Below are 19,719 nucleotides of genomic sequence, written 5' to 3' on the forward strand. Positions count from 1 at the left end.
GACTGATGCTGGGAGGGATTGGGGGCAGGAGGAGAAGGGGACGACAGAGGATGAGATGGCTGGATGGCATCACTGACTCGATGGACGTGAGTCTGAGAAAACTCCGGGAGTTGGTGATGGACAGGGAGGCCTGGCGTGCTGCGATTCATGGGGTCGCAAAGAGTTGGACACGACTGAGCGACTGAACCGAACTGAAGCACGGCGCTAGCCCTGAGGGCTTTGTTAGCCCCGAGACACCCCGCAGTTAGTGGCGGATCTGGGGCTCAGCTCATATACACGTCTGTGTGGGCTGCGAGGCTGTGACAAAGTTGCCCGCCCCCCGCAAGGGCTGCTGCTGCCGCCGCCAAGTCGCTTCAGTCGTATCTGACTCTCTGCGACCCCGTAGACCGCAGTCCACCAGGCTCCTCCGTCCCTGGGATTTTCCAGGCAAGAATACTGGAGTGGGTTGCCATTTCCTTCTCCACCCCGCAAGGGCAGGGGTTAGGATTTCCTCGTTAGGACCTTCCCTGGTTCAGGGAGTGGCCTGAAGCCACTCGCCCGCTTGGTGCTGGTGAGTGGGGAGTAGCCTGATCTGCCTTCCTTCCTTCCTCCGAGCTGGTCGTAGGTTCTGACCACTTCTCGGCCTCTCCGCTCCCCTCCGCCCGGGTCCGAGCACCCCTCATCGCGTACCTGACCGGGTCTCCCCACTGCTCTCCCCAACCCTGCCCTATTTCCCCTCCTCCTCTTCGGTGCATTGCCCTTAGAGCAGCTCGAGTGACGACGAACCGTCAGACCAGGCCCATCAGCTTAGAATTTTGCAAGCCTACACTTTGTGCATCCAACCAGTCCATCCTAAAGGAAATTCGTCCAGAATATTCATTGGAAGGACTGATGCTGAAGCTCCAATACTTTGGCCACCTGATTCGAAGAACTGACTCATTGGGAAAGACCCTGATGCTGGGGAAGATTGAAGGCGGAAGGGGACGACAGAGGATGAGGTGGTTGGATGATATCACGGACTCGATGGACATGCGTTTGAGCAAGCTTCTGAGTTGCTGATGGACTGGGAGGCCTGGCATGCTGCAGTCCATGGGGTTGCAAAGAGTTGACACAACTGAGTGACTGAACACTTTGTGCATAAAATGGACTCCAACCTCTTGCAGTCTTTTCCCCGGGAGTCACACATCGCAGGTTTGCAAATGCATGGTTGTCTCCCCGAGTTAGGGCTACTTTCTCCCTTCCTCACTCACCTTGCCTGCTGCTTCCCCCTCCACCCTCAAAATATACCAAGCTCATTCTCACCCCAGGGCTTTTACGGTCTCTGTTTCCTCGGCCAGAGTCTGCCCCTCCTGCAGGTATTTCCCTGTCACTGTCTCCATTCAGGCCTCAGCTGTAACATGGTCTCTAGAGCTTTTCCTGAAAATGAAGTCAAATAGATAGCGTATGCCTGAAGACTCACTTTTTAAGTGACCAATGCCAAACTAGGTCAGAAATCTGCAGTTATGTTCTAATAGTATAAAAAAATGACAATCCTTGTCATTATTTGAAAGGATTAGTGCTATATTACAGGCTTCCCAGATGGGTGTTGTAAAGAATCGGTCTGCCAATGCTGGAGAGGTGGGTTCGATCCCTGAATCGGGATGATCCCTTGGAGAAGGGAATAGCTATCCACTCCAGTATTCTTGCCTGGGAAATCCCACGGACAGAGCACCTTGGCACGCTACAGTTCATGAAGTCGCCGAGCCCGACGTGACTAAACACCCACTCGGTAACAGTCTTGCAGTAAAAGTGCTGTATATTACACTGCAAGTTACTTTTAGGTTGAAAGGATAAAAGAGGGAACTGTTTCAGAACTGGAGGAGACCCTACCACCACCTCAGCACCTGCACAGCTCATAAGACCGCACACTTCTACCTTCGGCCACTAGAGGGTGAAACACATAGGAGAAAGACACACGGAGCCCCAATTCAATCAGCCCTCACTCAGATGGGTGGTTTTGCAACATACTAGGGAGTTAGGGTCTGAAGATAATACAGGCTAACAAGGGCAAAAATACCAATGCAGTCAAATGCATCAGAGGAGCTCCTGCTGAATTAGTTCTAGCCAGCTTTCAAGGAAGCTGTCCCAAGCTGAGCACAAAGGGAGGGAAAGAGGGTCCCTGAGGTCCCCAGCACTTAATGTGCACCAGTCTCGGCTGTGAGCTTCAGGACAGGGCTCCTTAACACCTCATGGAAATCCTACGGTGGAGTCTCTGCTGGTAACAGAGCAGCAACACGGCTCACGTTAACTCCAAGGGCAGGGCTAGGCTGTGACGGGCCAAGACTCCACACATCTGACCCCAAAGCCTGTGCTTTTCCTAGCGTTCCCACAGATCACTAATGGTTTCTGTTGAAACCAAATCTTTGCTCGACCATTCCAGCAAGCCGTCTGACTTACTGGTATCTCTGGGCTGGATCTTCCCTAGCAAGGCTTTCTACCTGCAACTTTTTCTCTACCCGTTTCTCTTTGACAGGCTGTAAGGAAGCAGGAAACCTTGTTTTTTTGGCTGCACTGAACAGCTTGCAGGATCTTGGCTCCCCGACCAGGGATTGAACCTGGGCTACTGCAGTGAAAGCACTGAGGGCTAACCGGTGGCCTGCCAGAGAATTCCCTGGGAAACCTTCAAACCCCGTGATTGGACTAGACAGTGTTGGATTGGTGTCTGTAAGCAGCCAACACCCAGCATCTTTTCAGAGTTACTTAGTGGGCAAATCTGTTAATTTTGCTTTATTTTTCTTTATGTTTAAAGAAAAAACACAAATTCACACAAATAAAACAGCTTGATAAAAAGTATGAATTACCTGATAACCTTTATTCAGGAGGTGAGAGTAATTCAGAAACAGTGCTTCGGGAGGTGCGTCAGACAATGCCTTTGTTCCCACGTGCGCCAGGCCGCTGCCCTGGTCCCACGCCCCCCAAGTACCTGTGGAGACGTCACCCTGGTGGACCACAGGATGGTGGTGGCATCTCAGCCAGCTTTACTTTTCCTGGGGCAGATGGCTGGCGGAGGCGTTGACACTCCATGCTTGCGCAAGTCCCAGATCCTTGCTCTATGCTCGCCGAAGAAGGAGCCCAGCTCGTGTTCGATTTACATGCACAAAAACAGATTCCCCCGGCCACCAGTTTGGGAACGCTGGGGTCTGCTCCACATAGGCCAGGATTTCCCACCCTTCCTCCTCGCCATTATAATCTTCCAAAAAGGATGAAAACAGAAACTAAACTAGAATGCCTGAAAGAAAGATACTCTGATACACAAAAGCAAAGACATAAGGTGGGGGTGGGGGGGCGGGGTGAGAGCGATAAGGACAGGAGGTGAAACTGCAGCTACACTGCCTGTTTAGAAAGATGTCTGGAGACACACTAGATAAAAGTGAAACCCACCCGGTTCCCTTCCTTCACAAGGTACTTTAATGCCGTAAACAAGACTGCGACGTCCCTTTTGTTGTAAGCACTGTTGGTACTCAATACTTCAACGTTTATGATGCATCACAAAAAAACCAAAATTGTATGTTTTTGCGTAAGTCAAGGAAAAAATGCAGCAAATCAATACAATGGCAAAATCAGGGGAAAAACTGCAATTGAAAAAAAAAAAGAGGTTTTCGATTAAGGGAAGAACAAATGTTTGTGGCCCTACATAGAGCTTCTGTTGCCAATTGAAAACAAAGACTAAAACCCATCCTGACATAGGATGGTCCAAAGCCCTAATCCGGAAAACAAGGCAGTTTATTCTAGGTTTAATAGAATGTTTATTTAGGAGGGTAACAGAAGATGAATCATGCAAGAGTTCAGTAAAAACAAAACAAAAAGAGTGAGAGGAATGGCAATTGGTGCTGCCAATTAAAAAAAAAAAAGAGTCAATCATTCTGCTATCCAAAAGGGATATGAAAAACCACTTCAATCTGAGAACAGACATGGTTGTAGTAATCTTCTGGAATTGTAAATTAAAGTGATAGGTAACCACTTGTGTTCCATTCCTCAGAGGAGCCCTAAGTCCAAACTAATGTTTCTTGCACGTCACACTCAAGATGGCAAGCAGCCCAGAGCCCCCTCGCCCACACAGCAAGCTTTTCAACACCCTCGGAACAGTCTCAAATTGACACTTCTTAGTAGGGGAGGAGGGCAGGCACCTTTGGTGACTCTTAAACGAGACTCCATCTACATTCAGAATCTTCAAATTTTGGTAATGAAAACCTTCAGACTTGCAAGTCATCCTTACCAGTCTTATGTAGTGTTTGACGTCTAGGGAAGGAGTTCCACATCACTGGGAAGCAATTTGAACAGATGTACCAAACTGCACATAGTGTCTCAGATTTCAAACAAAGATACCTCATCTTTTGGCAAAAAAAAAACACAAATAAATATAGTGGAATGCAAGTTTGATAGATGGAGGAATATATTATCTATTGACTGTCAAGGAGTACGATTTCATTGCAGACACAAAGAATCAACAATTTCAAAGAATTAAAAAAAACCCAAAACAGTTTGCACTTATTCCTCACAAAATCTTCACTTTTGGAACTACCCCCAATTGAAGCTACACACTGACTTTATTAATACAGCATTAAGTTCCTTTGTGTAAAAAAATCTTTGTACATAGTAATAAAAAAAGGTAAGGCAAGATGCATTAAACAGAAACCTTCTGGTTCTTTCCCTCTGGGTTCTTACAGAGCCACTGATGACTATCCGCAACAGAAGAGCTGAGTTTCCAATTTTCCGCATCAAGCATCTTGAGCCTTTGCTGTGGTAAGAATTCTGTCCGAGCACCCTGAGGACAGATGCTGCTGGTGGTCTTTGGCACTTACGCGGGCAGACTGAGCTTCTTTCCCTTGAGAACTACAAGTTTAAAGACAGGGATGAAAACAAAAGGTCACTCATCCTGATGTGCTTCAGCTTCCTCCTTCCCACTCCTAGAAGTTTATCATACAAGACACCACAGAGCAAGGTCCACGGAAATGAGCTCCTGATAAGCACCAGGCATCTGACTTGGGTGTCAATAAACAGAGTCCTGAAGTAAGAGAATGTCATATACACAGACTGGAATCTTCTTAATGTATCCGGATGCCATAGCAACTGATTTTAAAAATACTAGTTCAACTGAAATTGTCTTTTAATTCCTGGCAGCTTTTTGTCATCGTGACTTAATCCCCTAATTACATATATTGACACATAACAGTTATGAAAATTTTGGATGTTAAAAAAAAAACAGTTAGGATACATATGCCCTTGTATCTAGCAATTCCACCATTAGAAATTTTACCATATAGGCAGGATTCTTACTGGCTATAGAGTAAGCTATTCTTTACTGTGCAGCCAGGATTCCTTAGCTGGGAGGCGTGAGAAGGGGGTGACAGAGGATGAGACGCTTGGATGGCATCATCAACTCAATGGACATGAGTCTGAGTAAACTCTGGGAGTTGGTGATGGACACGGAAGCCTGGCGTGCTGCAGTCCACGGGGCCGCAAAGAGTCGGACACGACTGAGCAACTGAAGTGAGCTGAGGATTCTTAGCCTGGGATCTTTAGTGGGGTCTCAGGGCCCCGGAACTCCCTAAAACTATAAGCGCATGTTTGTGTGAATCCACGTGGCTGTGCATTTTTCTCTGAGCAAGGACCGTGGCTTTCATCAGATTTTTGTCAAGTTCACGTGTACTCTATTCACACAAAGGCTAATACATATACACACAAGGACGCTGCGTCCAACCCTGGACTTCTAGGCCCAAACACCCATGAACAGGGGGCTGAATAAATAAACTATTTACTTATAATAATAAATAATAAACATAAGATTCCACTGCTATTAAAAGTCATGCAGATGTCCAGGAAAAAGAACAGATTATAGAACAGCATGCTGAGTTTAAATCATGTATCATTAAACCATTATGTTTACTGAAATATTAACGATGATTATTTTTGAGTGGTAGGATTCTGGGTGATTGTTTTCAGAATTCTTCATTCTGACTGGTTTTACAATGAAAATGTGTCATTGTAGAAAAACAATAAAATTATAGCAAAAAAATCCTGACCAAGAATTCTACCTGACGGTCACTGAGACGTGCTCTGAAGCCAGTTCGCCTTCTGAGCAAGTGTCAGATCAGAAGCATGACGCCCACGGGAGCCCTGGAGGGGGAAGCGGGCCGCACAGGGCCTGGCGCACCTTTCGTGATGTACAAGTAGAAGAAGTCGCAGTACAGGATGGTCTGGACGACGCCGGCCACCACGGCGATGAGGTCGAAGAAGCCCTCGAAGTAGAAGCGCCAGATCCAGTTGACGAGGTACAGGGCGCGGTAGAGGCCCAGGAAGAACAGGTAGTGGGTGGTGATGGTCTCCGCCTCCCCGGTCTTGCTGATCATGAAGAGCTGCGGCAGGATGGCCACTGACTCCAGGTAGATGGAGAAGGTCCACAAGATCTGAGGGAGAAGCCGCAGCCCCGTCAGCCCAGCACCTGCTGCGGGCTCGCAGCAGCACTCCTGCCTCACCGTGGAGCAGCGTAAAGGGAGCGCGTCTGGGCATCAGCGCCCAGGACAGAGCAGCTTTGCACTTTAATAAACCACAGAAACTTAAGCCACATATAAAGGCGCAGACCCCCGGGACAAGCGAGGTTCCCAGACACCTGCACCTCCTTGGATCTCCCTCCCCGGTCTCGCCAGCGCTGCACTCTTCCCTGGGCAACTGCCTGACTCCTCCAACGCGATGCTTCTTCCGCTCCGGATCTGGGGCCCTGAACCAGCCCCACTCCCTCCCAGGGCAACAGGACTGGGCACTGGGTCCCTTCATCCCCCCACCGCTGTTCCTCCTTTCCAGATGACATAAATCATTTCCCTCTTTTCTCACTCTTCAGGCTTTTTGTGGCATGGTTAAATCAAAGAGCTAAGAAGTCAGAGTCATAATCACGCAAGCTCTCTTCCCAACCCAGCACTTCATTCACGCCTACAGAGGAAGGGTCTGGGAGGAGTCCCTGGAGGGTTTACACCCAGGCACCGCCGCCACCAGGGGACAACCACGGCCTCACTCCGGGACGCTTGGGGCTGGATGGAGCACTGGGGAGCAGGCCACCTCACCACGTGGCGTGGCACTGGGCACCAGGCAGGCTGCACTTCCTCAAGACAAGGAGTGCAGCGGCTCGGTGTCACAGAAGCCAAGCTTATGTTCTAAAGGAGAGTCAGCAGACAGACGTTCAAGTGGGTGTCTGACCTGGGGGCTTAATTCTTGCCCAGGATTCATTTACATCAAACTGCGGTTGCTTGCTAACCCACTCCCCATCCACGCCCCCAAAACACAAAATAGAACTCCATTAACTGCAAACAGGTCTATTTCCTTAGGGAACCATGCATGACTACCTAAGTAACCTCTTAACTAACCTCCAGAGGAGAGAAGTCATGATTGACTAGAAATGAGAGGCCGCCCACAGGGACCACCAGAAACTCCACTCGGAAAGTATCATGATTTCCATCGTAGGTCGCCTTGAATTTCATGTAGATCAGGTACACTGTGGCATAGGAGCAGGCGATGTAGATGAGCTGAAAAGATTAAAAAAAAAAAAAAAGATGCTGTGTCATCAACATGTTACAACTGCTCCAGTTCCCCTGGCTCTCTACATCAGCCACAGATACGTATATCAAACTTAAATATAGTAAAATCCACTTTTTTGGGTGTATACAGTTCCATATGTGATCAAACCACCACCATAGTCAAGACACAGACCAGTCCTAAGCACCCCTCAATTCCCTCCTGCCGCCCCACGGAGCCATGCCTTTCCCCCAGGCCTAACCTCTGGCAAGTGCCAGTGTGTCCTCAGTCCCTGCACTTCTGGCCTTTTCTAGAATTCCATTCCATAAACGGAATTGTAACAGTATGTCACCTTTCAGACCAGTTTTTTCCAGTCAACATAACCACCTGAGATCCAGCCATGTTGTCTGTCGTGTGTATTAAGAACTGGTCCTCTTGTGTCTTTACGAAGAGGCAGCCACAGAGGTTCGTCCACCCACCAGTCAGAGGACAGGTGGGCTGTCTACAGCTTGTGGGGTGGGGGAGGGAGCCGCTGTGGACATCTGTGCACAGGCTTCTGGGTGAGCACGAGCCTTCATTTCTCCTGGGTAAAGACCCAGGAGGAGGACTGCTGGAGCAGATGCTAAGCACAAGTTTCACTTTATGAGAGACTGCCAAGAAACAGATTTTTAATCTCTTTGTAAATTATTAGATAGTTGCCTTAGAAAAGAAAGTGAATGGCAAGTTCAATACAGTTCAAAATCAAGGCACTTCCTTACAGCATGAAGATATTTCTGAGCTAGCACTTTTCAAAAGATAATATAGACAATGTAACTCACGTAACTCACGTTACACTTTGCAATGACAGTTTTAACTCACGTTACTTTAACACTGAACATTCAGATTGTTGCTATGGAATTTCGTCTGGTAACAACAAAAGCAAAACCAAAAGTAAGTGATAACTGTACAATGCATAGCTATTCAAGGGCTTACAATTAGGTTATATGGTGTTTCATATTCAAAAGGAAAAACACTATATATACTCATCTGAACCCAAGAAAAAGTCTGACATTCTGAGATTACACCAGTTTTCAGACTGCAGAATTTTAGGCTCAAGAACCTATAAACACAGGCAGCTGGAGTATCAGCCACATGACCTGGTCCTACTTCGCTCTAGCCAAGGTGACTTGCAAAATTTGATTCGGAAAACACTGGGGTCAATCGACATAAGAGGATAATGAGAGCAATCATCAAGTCCTCATATACTTCAAAACAAAGACCTGAACTGTCCCAGGCATCATGAAGTTATATTCGCAAATAGTTAACAAAATACCAAACTGCCAACTATACCCATAATAGTGAAGAGGCCACACACACACCCCTTCTCAATGCGAAGTCAAGGAAGATTGACACCCTATACCGTCAGAGCCGCTCTCTCCACACAAAAATACGTGTATATATGCTTGTGAATAAACACATAATCCATATGTATACACAAAACACACACACATCTACGTACAGTTTCCCCTGCCCCGCCCCCAGCAGAACATCCAGTGGAGGCACAAGCTGGCCAGGGGGTCGCTCCCCAGCCCCCCACCCACAACCAGCCCCGATGCATCCACCGAGGCTTAGCCGCCACTGAACAAAGCAGCTCTTTTTCTTCTCTCACCCATGCTTGCCATTTAAAGTAAGAAGCCATGAGCACATAAAACCCGGCTCTCATGCCCCTGATTTTCAGGATTATGTTTGGAAGCAACAATTAAGCAGGTAAGAATTCCTGAAAGCTGGGCATCCTGAGAGGGGGAGGAGGGGAGGGGATTCCTGCTCACATACCTCTGACAGCTACAGTTTTAACTTGCCTGGACAATAAGCAAGGACACAGCCATTTCTAAGGAAGCGAATTCCTGATGAATTCCCATCACTTAGTAACGGAGAATGGAACGACTCTAGGTAACCCGAATGTGCGGTCACAGCAGCAATCGCAAGCTAGTCATCTGCCCAGGGCTGCCTGCCATCTGCTCCCCTGCCAGAACCAGGGGTGCTGCCTGCAGTCTGCAGCCCTCAGTGTCCCCTAGGGGTGCTCACCACGTGCAAGTTCAACGCTGGCAGAGCGCACCCAGACTGCGCGAAGCGCGGCATGTATACTGCCCATGGCGCACAAGAGGCTAGGCGTATGCAATTATGGTGCATTCCGAGAGCCACACATCTGTCTTCCTGTGAGTTAGGGAAACTGACACCAAGGGTGGCATGGATACTAGCACTTGGGACGAGTTAAAGGCTTAGAAACCATGTTAAGTGAACTACGGTGTAGACGTGGCTTAAGCACGGCAAAGGCGACAGGCGGACGCACGCCCAGGCCCCACAGAGAGGCGGGAGCAGGCAGGGCAGCCGGAGCCTGCCTGCTCCTCCTTGTCCTGAACCAACCTGCTGGCCTTTCCCAGGGACCCTGTCATTTCCCACTGCTTGAAAACGTAACAGTCACCCCTCTTTCTTTGAGGGTTTCCCAGAGCTTCAGAAGTTTATCACAGTTGAGGAACTTAAGACCAAGAAATCTCTAAGTGCAAAGTGCTTTAATTAAATAGATACTGCTTTGATACAGGAAAAAATATGCTTAATGATAACTATTCCGAGCTTTACGTACTAGGTGGTCTCAAAAGGCTTACATAAACAACAGCACACCTAGACACTATTCTTGAAGATGCTTAATTAAGTGCAGAGGTGACATAAATTTAACAGTTTCCACAAGTCTGTGAATTATGGACCAAACACATTCCATTGGGTGCCACACCATACCTTCATAGACGTATTATATAATGAAATAAATGAAGTAAAAAGATCCAGGTAACGAGTTGTGAAGACCAGTGCAAACAGAAGCTGGCTTTTCCCAGAAATACCTGAAGAAACAAAAGCAAAGTGTTAGAAATACACCAAGAGCTCCGTGATTCTTGAAGTCGATACCGTGAAGGGACTGCAGGGACGCGGGGCACCAGGCGTCAAAGCCACGGGCTGGGATGACTCCAAACACAGGAGAGCAGTTTCAATCTTCCTTTCCCTCAACATCCGAACAGACAAGGCGACGAGGAACCAAGTGGGGGCCCTGCTTCAAGGAAAAGTCTGAGCAGTAATCCCCCTGGCTTGGCCTCCTACGGTGACTTTTGGGAGGCAGCTTTACTTGGAAGAGATAAAAATTTAAAAAAAAAAAAAAAAACAAAACTATCTTAGATGAACCACACAACCAAACTCAGACTCACACAAACATGCTCCCCTGGATGCTATGGCAACAAGAGGGTGGGCACCTACTAGCCTTCCAAAGCAGCACCTTTTACTGTTTTAACATCTTGAAACTCTTTCTCCCTCCAGTCACCACTCCCCTCTCCCTCCAGAGCCCATTTGGAGCGCAGGGACACTCAGTCGAGATGATGAGGTCACCTGCCAGGTCACCTGTCGTCTGGATTTGGCCAAATAGTTATGTGACAACAGCTGTGCACCGCGGGTTTCAGGTGTTGAAGAGCGACTTTTTGAGGAAAGTGAATCTCACCAGGTGTCAGGACCCATCCACCCTCACGTACACTATAAACTTCACATCATTAGACAGTTAAGCAAAGTTTGTACTTAGTGGAAATGTCACTGCCCCCAAATCATTAGCAATATTCTTCCAGAAGGTGAAAATCACACTGTTTTATTAAATGATATTTTACAAACAACACTACTGTCCAAAACTACTTGACAGCTTGTTGAAGCAAAAAGCCTAGCTCTGAGAACGTTGTTTTTGTGGAGGAATAACTGCAGTTCCACCCTATCCACAGACATAAGCTAAGAGAAACCGGAGAAACAGCAGTCTCTGTCTCTCTGGATCCGTCAGCAGTGGCCAATTTCAAGGGCCAAAGGCGGAGATGCAGGTACAGAGAGTAAGTGTGCCCCTTTTAGTCTTTCCCCAGTGGCAGGGAAGTTTCTCTTTTTTCTTATCACAGATCAATGTTCCAAAGGAGAGCTGACGAGACTGCTGTTGGCACGGGAACATGCGAGAGGAGACAAGACGGGGAAGGGGGCCGGGAGCACGCACTTCACGTCGGACGACTGGGGAAGCCTTGAGAAAGTCCCAGTTTATTTTCTGTGTGGGTCTTTCCCATATTTTAAGTTAAAAAATGACAGAATACATATAGGCAAGCTTTGTTGTAAAGGGTTTATTCTCCTGAAAATTTGGAAGCCAGGTAAACTGAAATTTGCCCGTTTTCAGAATTCCTAGACTAAAAATCAGGGACTGGCATATCGCTTTTATCACCCCTTTTTGATGCAACCCAATTCCCAATTTTGAAGACACCCTCCCTCGGCGCTGCTTATTCATCCAGCAAGTACAGAAGATCCACTCCACGAGGCTGCTGCCCAGCTCCTGTGGAGCGCTGACAAAGCGCCCTGTGGTCATTTGGTCGCCCGTCTCCTGCTCCTCCAGCGACCCACCGTGTGCACGCACGCGCACATACACACACACGGGGTCCGACACACAGCAGGGCCCAGAAAATACCTGCTGAATGAATGAACAAATGGAAAACAAAACAAAACAAAATGGTAATTCGATTATATTCATGTCGTGGGGGTAAACTCATTTTGTGGTATTTTGAAATAAGACTTCCAAAGAGTTTTTAAGTCATACTGTGTCTCTGACTGTAAACAGGTGCGTGCTCCGGGCTCTGCCCTAATTTACTGCCCGCCAGAGGGTGGGGCAAAGGAGAAGGGCACAGGCGGCGGGTGGCCTGCAGCTTGTCCTGTGGTGTGAAACCTGGGCAGGAACCACCATGCTGGAGACCTGAGCGCTGTGTGCCCACACAGTTCTGCCCGATTCTTCCCGGCCTGGTTCCCGAAGAGCAGGCAGCAGCTTTCCCCTTTAACACAGAAAACCTGTCTGTCTTCTCAGGAAGGTAGGGATCCCAGCTGAAGACAGAGTGGGCAGGACAGGAATCTCCTTCTGGGGACACGTGCTATGAAGCGGGAGGCGCTACCACTCAGTTCCCAGGTTGAGACTGAAGGACACAAAGGCCACGGTAACAAGCTCTGGAGACCACTCACTCTCAGCGGTTCTGTAACAAATGTACTGCACCTCCACACCAGGGAGCACCTCCACATTAGGGACCACCTCCACACCAGGGAGCACCTCCATGGTAGGGAGCACCTCCACACCAGGGAGCATCTCCACACCAGGAAGCACCTCCACATTAGGGACCACCTCTACACCAGCGAGCACCTCCACATTAGGGAGCACCTCCACACCAGCGAGCACCTCCACATTAGGGAGCACCTCCACACTAGGAAGCACAACTCGTAAAACGGAAACCAATCATCACACACACCACCATTCCCATCTTCTCCCACTGGGCCAAGTGAAGGTTAATGAACGCCTCCAACTAAGCATTCCAGTGTACATGACCTTAAATTATGCTGCGGGTTAAAAGCTGCATTTCTCATATCTCCATTGGTTTACAGAACAAAACCCTCAACCAGACGGACAAGCCTTCTGTGAACTGTTTCTTCCTGCCAACACTGGATGCACCCAAGCACCACAGGTCAGAGCAGCAGGAAAACCTGCAGGGCAGCGCTCACCCGGCGGCCCGGGTACCAGGTGCCAACCCACTGCCTCCAAGGTTCCAGATGCTCTCCTAACGGCCACGAACAGCTCAGCACAGGGCTCAGCAGCGGGCCCACAGCACAGCTCCTGTGAGCAGGGGAAGGGGCTGTGGGGCCAGAAGGTGTGGGTTCAAGCTCAGCTCTGAGTGCACCAGGTCACAGAGGGTCATTACATACTTGGCCCCCCTAAACCTCACTTTCTGCACCTGCCAAACAGGGCAAAGTATGGGCCTGTTGGAAAAAGCGTTTTTCGATAGCTGCCATGCTTGTGGGTGCTTAGTGGCAGCTCTGACTACGTGCTGCTTTGCCACTTTTTCCTGTTTTCAGCAAAATCAATGCTATTTTATTAAAAACACCAACTGGGCCCACGTACCTGGAATAAAAAGCAAAAGGACCTTGTAAACACCCTTCCCACCTCCACTTTAAACACAACGCTCCAGGCTTTTTTAAAGCCGCTTTCTCTGTACATGTACTCACACGTTTGCCCCTTAAAATGGGCCACACTATCTCTTCGTGGTTCACAACTTGTTTTCTCAACTTAGTATTTCAGACATACCTTCTCCTGTTAACACTTCCACCTTAGTCTTTTTGATGGCTGCATAGTGTTCTGCAGTGTCAATGCCCCAACGTTTGTGTGACCCCTCCACGCAAGCGGACATTTGGGTTGTGCACAGTTTTTGTTCTTGTAAACGCTCCATGAATATCTTTGTATCTATAAATAGTGTTCTGTATTTATTTAGGTGCAACAAACACCTTTATACCTATATTTAGCTTGTTCACCTACATGACAATTTCTATAATTCAAATTCCCTAGAAATGCTGATAAAATATATGAACACTTTAACTTTTAAAATAATGTCAAATTTCTCCTACATAGGCTGTGCCGATTTACATATTCACAACACCAGATGAGAATACTCTTTACATGCCTGCTTACATCAAGATGTTGTAAACCTCTGACTTTTTCCATCCAGTTGCAAACGATGGCACGCACTGCTCTTTTAACACCCAAACTGCTAACTACTGATGAGGCAGGGCATTCTTTCACTCTTAGCTGGCCTTCTGTTATTCTACAAACTGCCAGCTTCGCTCATTTACCTATCAGGGTGTTTTTTAATTTGGAGGATTAATTAATTTAATTTAAACATTAATTTTAAGGTGGATATTAACCTTTTGCCACTTAGATTTATTGCAGATTGTTTCTCTCAATTTATTGTCCCTTGACTGTGATGATATTCTGAATTAGGAAGGTAATTTGGGGAGGCGAATCACCCTGTCTGCTCTCCTCTGCCCGGTCCTATCCAGGACCAGGCATGGTATAAACATGCATTCGGGTTGCTTTTATGTCCATCAGCAAAGTCGCATACTTTCCTCATGGAGGTCTCATACCCTCCTTGCTGTGAAATCAGGGGAGCCCTCTCCAGGGTCTTTCTCACCACTTCACATCCATAGTGTTTACTGCCTATGTGGTTTGATATCCTGTATTTTTGTCTTTTTATATAGATCTTATTTCAGCTAACTTGCAGCTTTCTTGAGAACAGAACCGTTGACAGCGGCAAGCTGCTGCTCAGAACTGTGTCCCCAGTGCCTTGCGGCCACAGAGTGGGTGGTCAGTAAGTAAGAGCCATGGTTACTCAGGAGCTTGGCACTCCAAAGAGCAGAAGCGATAGCTGCTACAAAGAGGAAGCCGGGAACGGGAGGCAAAAGCTTCCTGGAGTATTCAGAGACGATGAAAGGAGAGGCGTTTTCCTTGTGCTTCAAAAATATAAACTGTCACGACGAGGATGTACACACAGCACCGGAAACTACACTCAGTGGTTTGTAGGAAACTCTAAGGGAGAGGCTGACGAAGAGCACACACCCCTGAACCACTGTGCTGTCCCTCTGAGACCAACACAACGCTGCCAATCAACCACACTTCAATAAACAACGACAGAGAGAGGACCCACCCCCAATCTGGAGGACCCACTGCAGAATCAACAAATACACAAAATGCCAATTCATTGCATACCACTTAAGACAGTTTAGGAGGAAATATATTCAAACCTAAAACTTAAGCACACTTAAGAGCCAAGAAAATAGCTGCTTTTTGTAAATCAGATACATTCACTGCAAATAAACTATCTCCTAATAAAATTCAAACTATAAAGGCCACACATACGCATATATACACTACACCATGACAAGAAGCGCAGGGACACTGTACACTGCTGTCGAGTTCAGGAGGTAGAAAACCTGCAGCTCACACGACAACAGCTAACAACCACCTAAGTGACAGGCGGAGGAGAGAAGGGAAGGACCAGGGCGGAAGGCTGGGAGCCTTGAGCTCAGAAGAATCCACCAGCAGCTTAAGCCCACTGGACACAGCACTAATAACTGTCAGCCTACAGGAAAATGCAGACAGGAAGTTCGTCACCTACAAACCAAGGGGTGTTCCCCCAACACTCCCTAGGCCCAAGTCTGGGACACTGTGGATCCAGCTGCACTCAGGGCTCAGGAAGACGAGGAACTCACATTTCATTCATCCCTCCATCATGACTATGCAGACAGTGGAGAATGCCATTTCTAACAAAACCAAGATCAACTCCCCAGCCTCCACTTTAAAAGGTCCTTTGTGGCTGTTGTTCTGGAATTAGACAGTCAAGAAAGCAGAATCTTCCTCACTAAACTGTCTCATCCCTAATCCTAAGGGGAAAAAGCCTCATGGTTCTATAGTTGCAGCCATGTTTCAAATATGGGCCAAAATCCTAAAAGAATCCCAAGACCAGTATTTTCAAAGTGAGAAGCACAAACTGAATGTGCACGCCTCCTACTCCAGTTATTTGAGAAGCTCATCAAATTCTTATCCTTTCAAAAGCCCCTAAACAACTTTAAATTAAGCTAGTCAAACCCAGAATTTAATTCTGAATAAATGACCTTGGTGATTTTGATTTGTGTAAGGCTAGAAAATCTCACATGTAAGAACAAAAATGATCCTAAGTCTGACAATGAGGATAGTTTAGTAACTATTGGAATACCACGCAAACATACACAAATTTAACTCACCTATTTATCTTCCTTGTTATTTCAGCTTAAGTGTTTTATATTTTCCTAAATACTCCTAAATCTCCCAAATGAAAATAGTGAATGTCAAAAAACAACAAAAGAGCAAACCCTTTCGCTTTCTCTTATTGCGCAGTGCTTCCTTGAGAATTCCACATTCAGCGTGGTACTAACTTCCCCCCAATATCTCAGTTTAGATCCATGTTTAGGAGATAGTGTGCTTCAATATTAAATGCCTTGACAGAGAAGGGGATTCTGAGGAACATATAAAAGACTCATACAATGACTTTGGAGCAAAAATAACAGTTAAAAGTAACATTTCTGGTGATGGGGCGGGTAAAATGGCTGAAGGCAGTCAAAAGGCACGAACATCCAGTTAGAGGATAACTGAAACTTAGGGATGCAACATACAATGGGGACTATAGTTAACAAGACTGTATTGCATATTTGAAAGTTGCTAGGAGAGTAGACCTTAAAAGCTTTCATCACAAGAGAAAACAAAAGTCACTATGTGTGGTGACGGGTGTTAACTAAACTTACTGTGGTAATCATTTCCCAATACATGTATCAGATCTGTATGTTGTACACCTAAAACAAATACAGTGTTATACGTCGATTATGTCTTGATGAAGCAGGGATTAAAACTAACATTTCCTAGGGAATTCCCTGGTGGTCCAGTGGTCAGGACTTCACCTAACAATGCAAGGGGTGCAGGTGAGAACCCTGGTCAGGGAGCTAGGATCTCTCAAGCCTCAGGGCCAAAAAACCAAGACATAAAACAGAAACAACATTGTAACAAATTCAATAAAGACTTTAAAAATGGTCCACATCAGAAAAAAAAATCTTAAAAATAAAACAACATTTTCTGAGTACAGAAAGAAATGACCTAAACTACTGACCTGGCATCAAATGCCTAAACCAAAACCACACAGACCAAATAGACATTTAGGCAAATCTTTCACTGTGAGTACTCCTTGCCTGTACACCAACCCTGGCTCCAACAGTAATCTCACCTCCCTGTGCCTCAGGTACCTCCTCTAGGGAATAGGGGCAAGGGCACTCCCTTCATAAGGTTATTTCAAGGACTATGTGAAAGTGTTAGTCATGTCTGACTTTTTGTGACCCCTTGCACTGTATAGCCCAGGAGGCTCCTCTGTCCATGGAACTCTCCAGGCAAGAATACTGGAGGGGGTTGCCACTCCCTTCTTCAGGGGATATTCCCAACGCAGGGATCAAACTCAGGTCTCCCTCATTGCAGGCAAATTCTTTACCGTCTGAGCCACCAAGGACTACGTGGGATAAGCCATGTAAGGCATTTACCTCACTACCTAACACACAGCAAGCACTTGAATATCAGCTCTCACAATCGCTGAAATTACTTCGCAGTCATTGGCTGAAATTACTTTGCTGTCATTGGAAACACAACTGAACCTCTGGGAACTATGCATAGATTGAGAGACCATCTCCAAGCCAAACACACTGGTTTCAGTACATGGACTTTGTAACATCCATTTTGACTGCTCAAAGGTCTTTTTTGGTTCTTCTTACTTCCTGGATCTCAGCTGTGTTCCAGGGAGACAGGTGAAGCCTGAAAACTACAGCCAAAGAGGTGGTGGTATTATTCTAGAGGCGGAAATAGGTAGAAATCAATCAGGTACATGGAATTCTCTGCCACTCGGGTCATGTGGAACTCCATCTTTTACTGTCTCTGCAAAAATTAAGTCATTTAATTCTCCAAATGTTTATTACATTGAGGACATGGCATCAAAAACATGTGTAAGGAAGACTCTGTACTTTTAAAAAATCACTTAAAAATTCGCTGTTCTTAAGCTCTTAGGGCTAACGAAACGCAAAACCGTGCAAGGACTAGCTGAGAAAAATGGGTCTCACTGCCTCCCAGCAGCGTGTGCATGAAACGTGTACTCGCGAGGAGGAGCCGCCAACTCACTGGTGACGTGGAGTGAGGGATTACAGGAGACCACAGGAGACCACGGCCGTACCCGGCGGCGCGCCGCAGGTCTAAGAAAAACCGTTGTTAGATGGAGGCGCTCAGAGGAATTTTGACAAACTAGATCGTCCCTCAAAGCAGTATTAACAGCCCCAAGAAATTCGCTTAGAGATCTCCCCACAGGCCCCTCCAGCGACAGGCGCGATCCGGGACCCGAGGGCTGGGTTGAAGCCCACGGGACTCTAAAGGACAGGCCTGCCCGGGCACCTTCCCCGAAAGGCCGGTCCTCCGAGGGGCAGGGTGGAGAGCGGAGTGACCTCTCCCCACATCCGCCCCACCTCCCGGGTTGGGTCGGCTGCCACGTCAGGCCCAGCGCCACGGTCCTACCCATCCTCCTCCTGCGCGTCCCATTGATTCGCAGGCTCCCCGCACCTCGGGACACCCCTCCCTTCCTACCCAGGGGCGAGGAGAAGGGCCCACTGAAGCCGGGGGCGCGAGGGACCGGCGTGCTGGAACCCCTGCCCCGCAGCCAAACTTTTTAGATCCAACAAGGGCCCGCGCGGTCCACTCGGCGCCTCTCCGGCCCCCGACGGCTCAAGTTCGCAGCCGACCAAGTGCAGAGCCGGGCCCAGCGCCCCGACACCGCGCCCCGGCCCGAGCTCCTACCCTCTCAAGGGCCGCAGGCTCCCCTCGGGGCCCGGCCGCCCGCCAGCCAGGCCGAGGGGGGTGTGTCGGGCCGGCGCAGGCCTGCAGGCCCTGGGACGGCCGAGGTCGCCCGGTCCTCCCAGGGACGCGGCCCCGCGCCCGAGCCTCTCCCGGGCCTCGCCCGCCGCTCACCGGCGCAGGAGCGCGTCTTCCAGATTTTCAGCAGCAGGATGACGATGGCCGCCAGGTGGGACAGGTCCCCGGTCAGCCGGAAAATGTTCATGGCGGCGGCGGCGGTCTGCGCGGCGGCCCCAGGCTCGGCGGCTCAGGCAGCGGCGGCGGCAGCCCCAGAAAGGAAGCGGCGAAGATGGCGAGAGCGGGCGCGACGTGGCCAGGGACGTGGCCGAACTGCCGGCGCGCGCGCAGAGCAGCTTGGGAGAGCGGGCGACGGCCAGGCCCCGCCCCGGCCCCGCCCCTTAAAGGGGACGCTCCTCGCGCAGGCCGGGCGAGAGCGCAGCTGCCGGGCTCTATCCGTGGGTCCCTGACTCCTTGCCAACTTACCCCTGCCGGGTTTCCGGCTTCCTCAGGGGTGCCAGCGAGTTCCTTTAACTTTTGAAATGACACTCCCTTGTGAGGGTTTCCCACCCCCTCCCCCACTGATCTTAAGAGCTCTATCAGTTCAGTTCAGTTCGGTCGCTAAGTCGTGTCCGACTCTTTGCGACCCCATGGACTGCAGCACGCCAGGCCTCCCCGTCCATCACCAACTCCCGGAGTTTACTCAAACTCACGTCCATTAAGTCGGTGATGCTAACCAACCATCTCATCTTCTGTCGTCCCCTTCTCCTCCCGCCTTCAATCTTTCCCAGCATCAGGGTCCTTTCCAATGAGGCAGCTCTTCGCATCAGATGGCCAAAGTATTGGAGCTTCAGCCTCAGCATCAGTCTTTCCAATGAATATTCAGG

The 19,719-nt window shown here is 48.5% G+C and overlaps 1 protein-coding gene across 1 annotated transcript; it reads right to left on the bottom strand.

Annotated features, from left to right (window-relative positions):
* Positions 1-2,811: 2,811 nt before the first annotated feature.
* KDELR2 (KDEL endoplasmic reticulum protein retention receptor 2) lies at positions 2,812-19,316 on the bottom strand. The gene is made up of 5 exons (XM_069569498.1): positions 18,950-19,316; positions 10,297-10,397; positions 7,377-7,535; positions 6,173-6,425; positions 2,812-4,851 (listed from the first exon to the last, which is right to left on the bottom strand). The coding sequence occupies exons 1-5, from the start codon at positions 19,038-19,040 to the stop codon at positions 4,817-4,819; spliced, it is 639 nt and encodes a 212-aa protein (XP_069425599.1). The 5' UTR covers positions 19,041-19,316; the 3' UTR covers positions 2,812-4,816.
* Between the last annotated feature and the right edge of the window lie 403 nt (positions 19,317-19,719).

The sequence above is a fragment of the Ovis canadensis genome, chromosome 24, assembly GCF_042477335.2.
Source record: "Ovis canadensis isolate MfBH-ARS-UI-01 breed Bighorn chromosome 24, ARS-UI_OviCan_v2, whole genome shotgun sequence".
NCBI classification, from domain to species: domain Eukaryota; kingdom Metazoa; phylum Chordata; class Mammalia; order Artiodactyla; family Bovidae; genus Ovis; species Ovis canadensis.

Bases quoted from the DNA above. Each gene is read 5' to 3' on its own strand.
- KDELR2 (XM_069569498.1), bottom strand. From the start codon at position 19,040: ATGAACATTTTCCGGCTGACCGGGGACCTGTCCCACCTGGCGGCCATC. The intron at 7,536-10,296 runs GTATGGTGTGGC...TAATCTTTTCAG, and splicing joins TATATAATACGTCTATGAAG to CTCATCTACATCGCCTGCTC. The intron at 4,852-6,172 runs GTGCGCCAGGCC...TTAAACTTGTAG, and splicing joins CTACTTGTACATCACGAAAG to TTCTCAAGGGAAAGAAGCTC.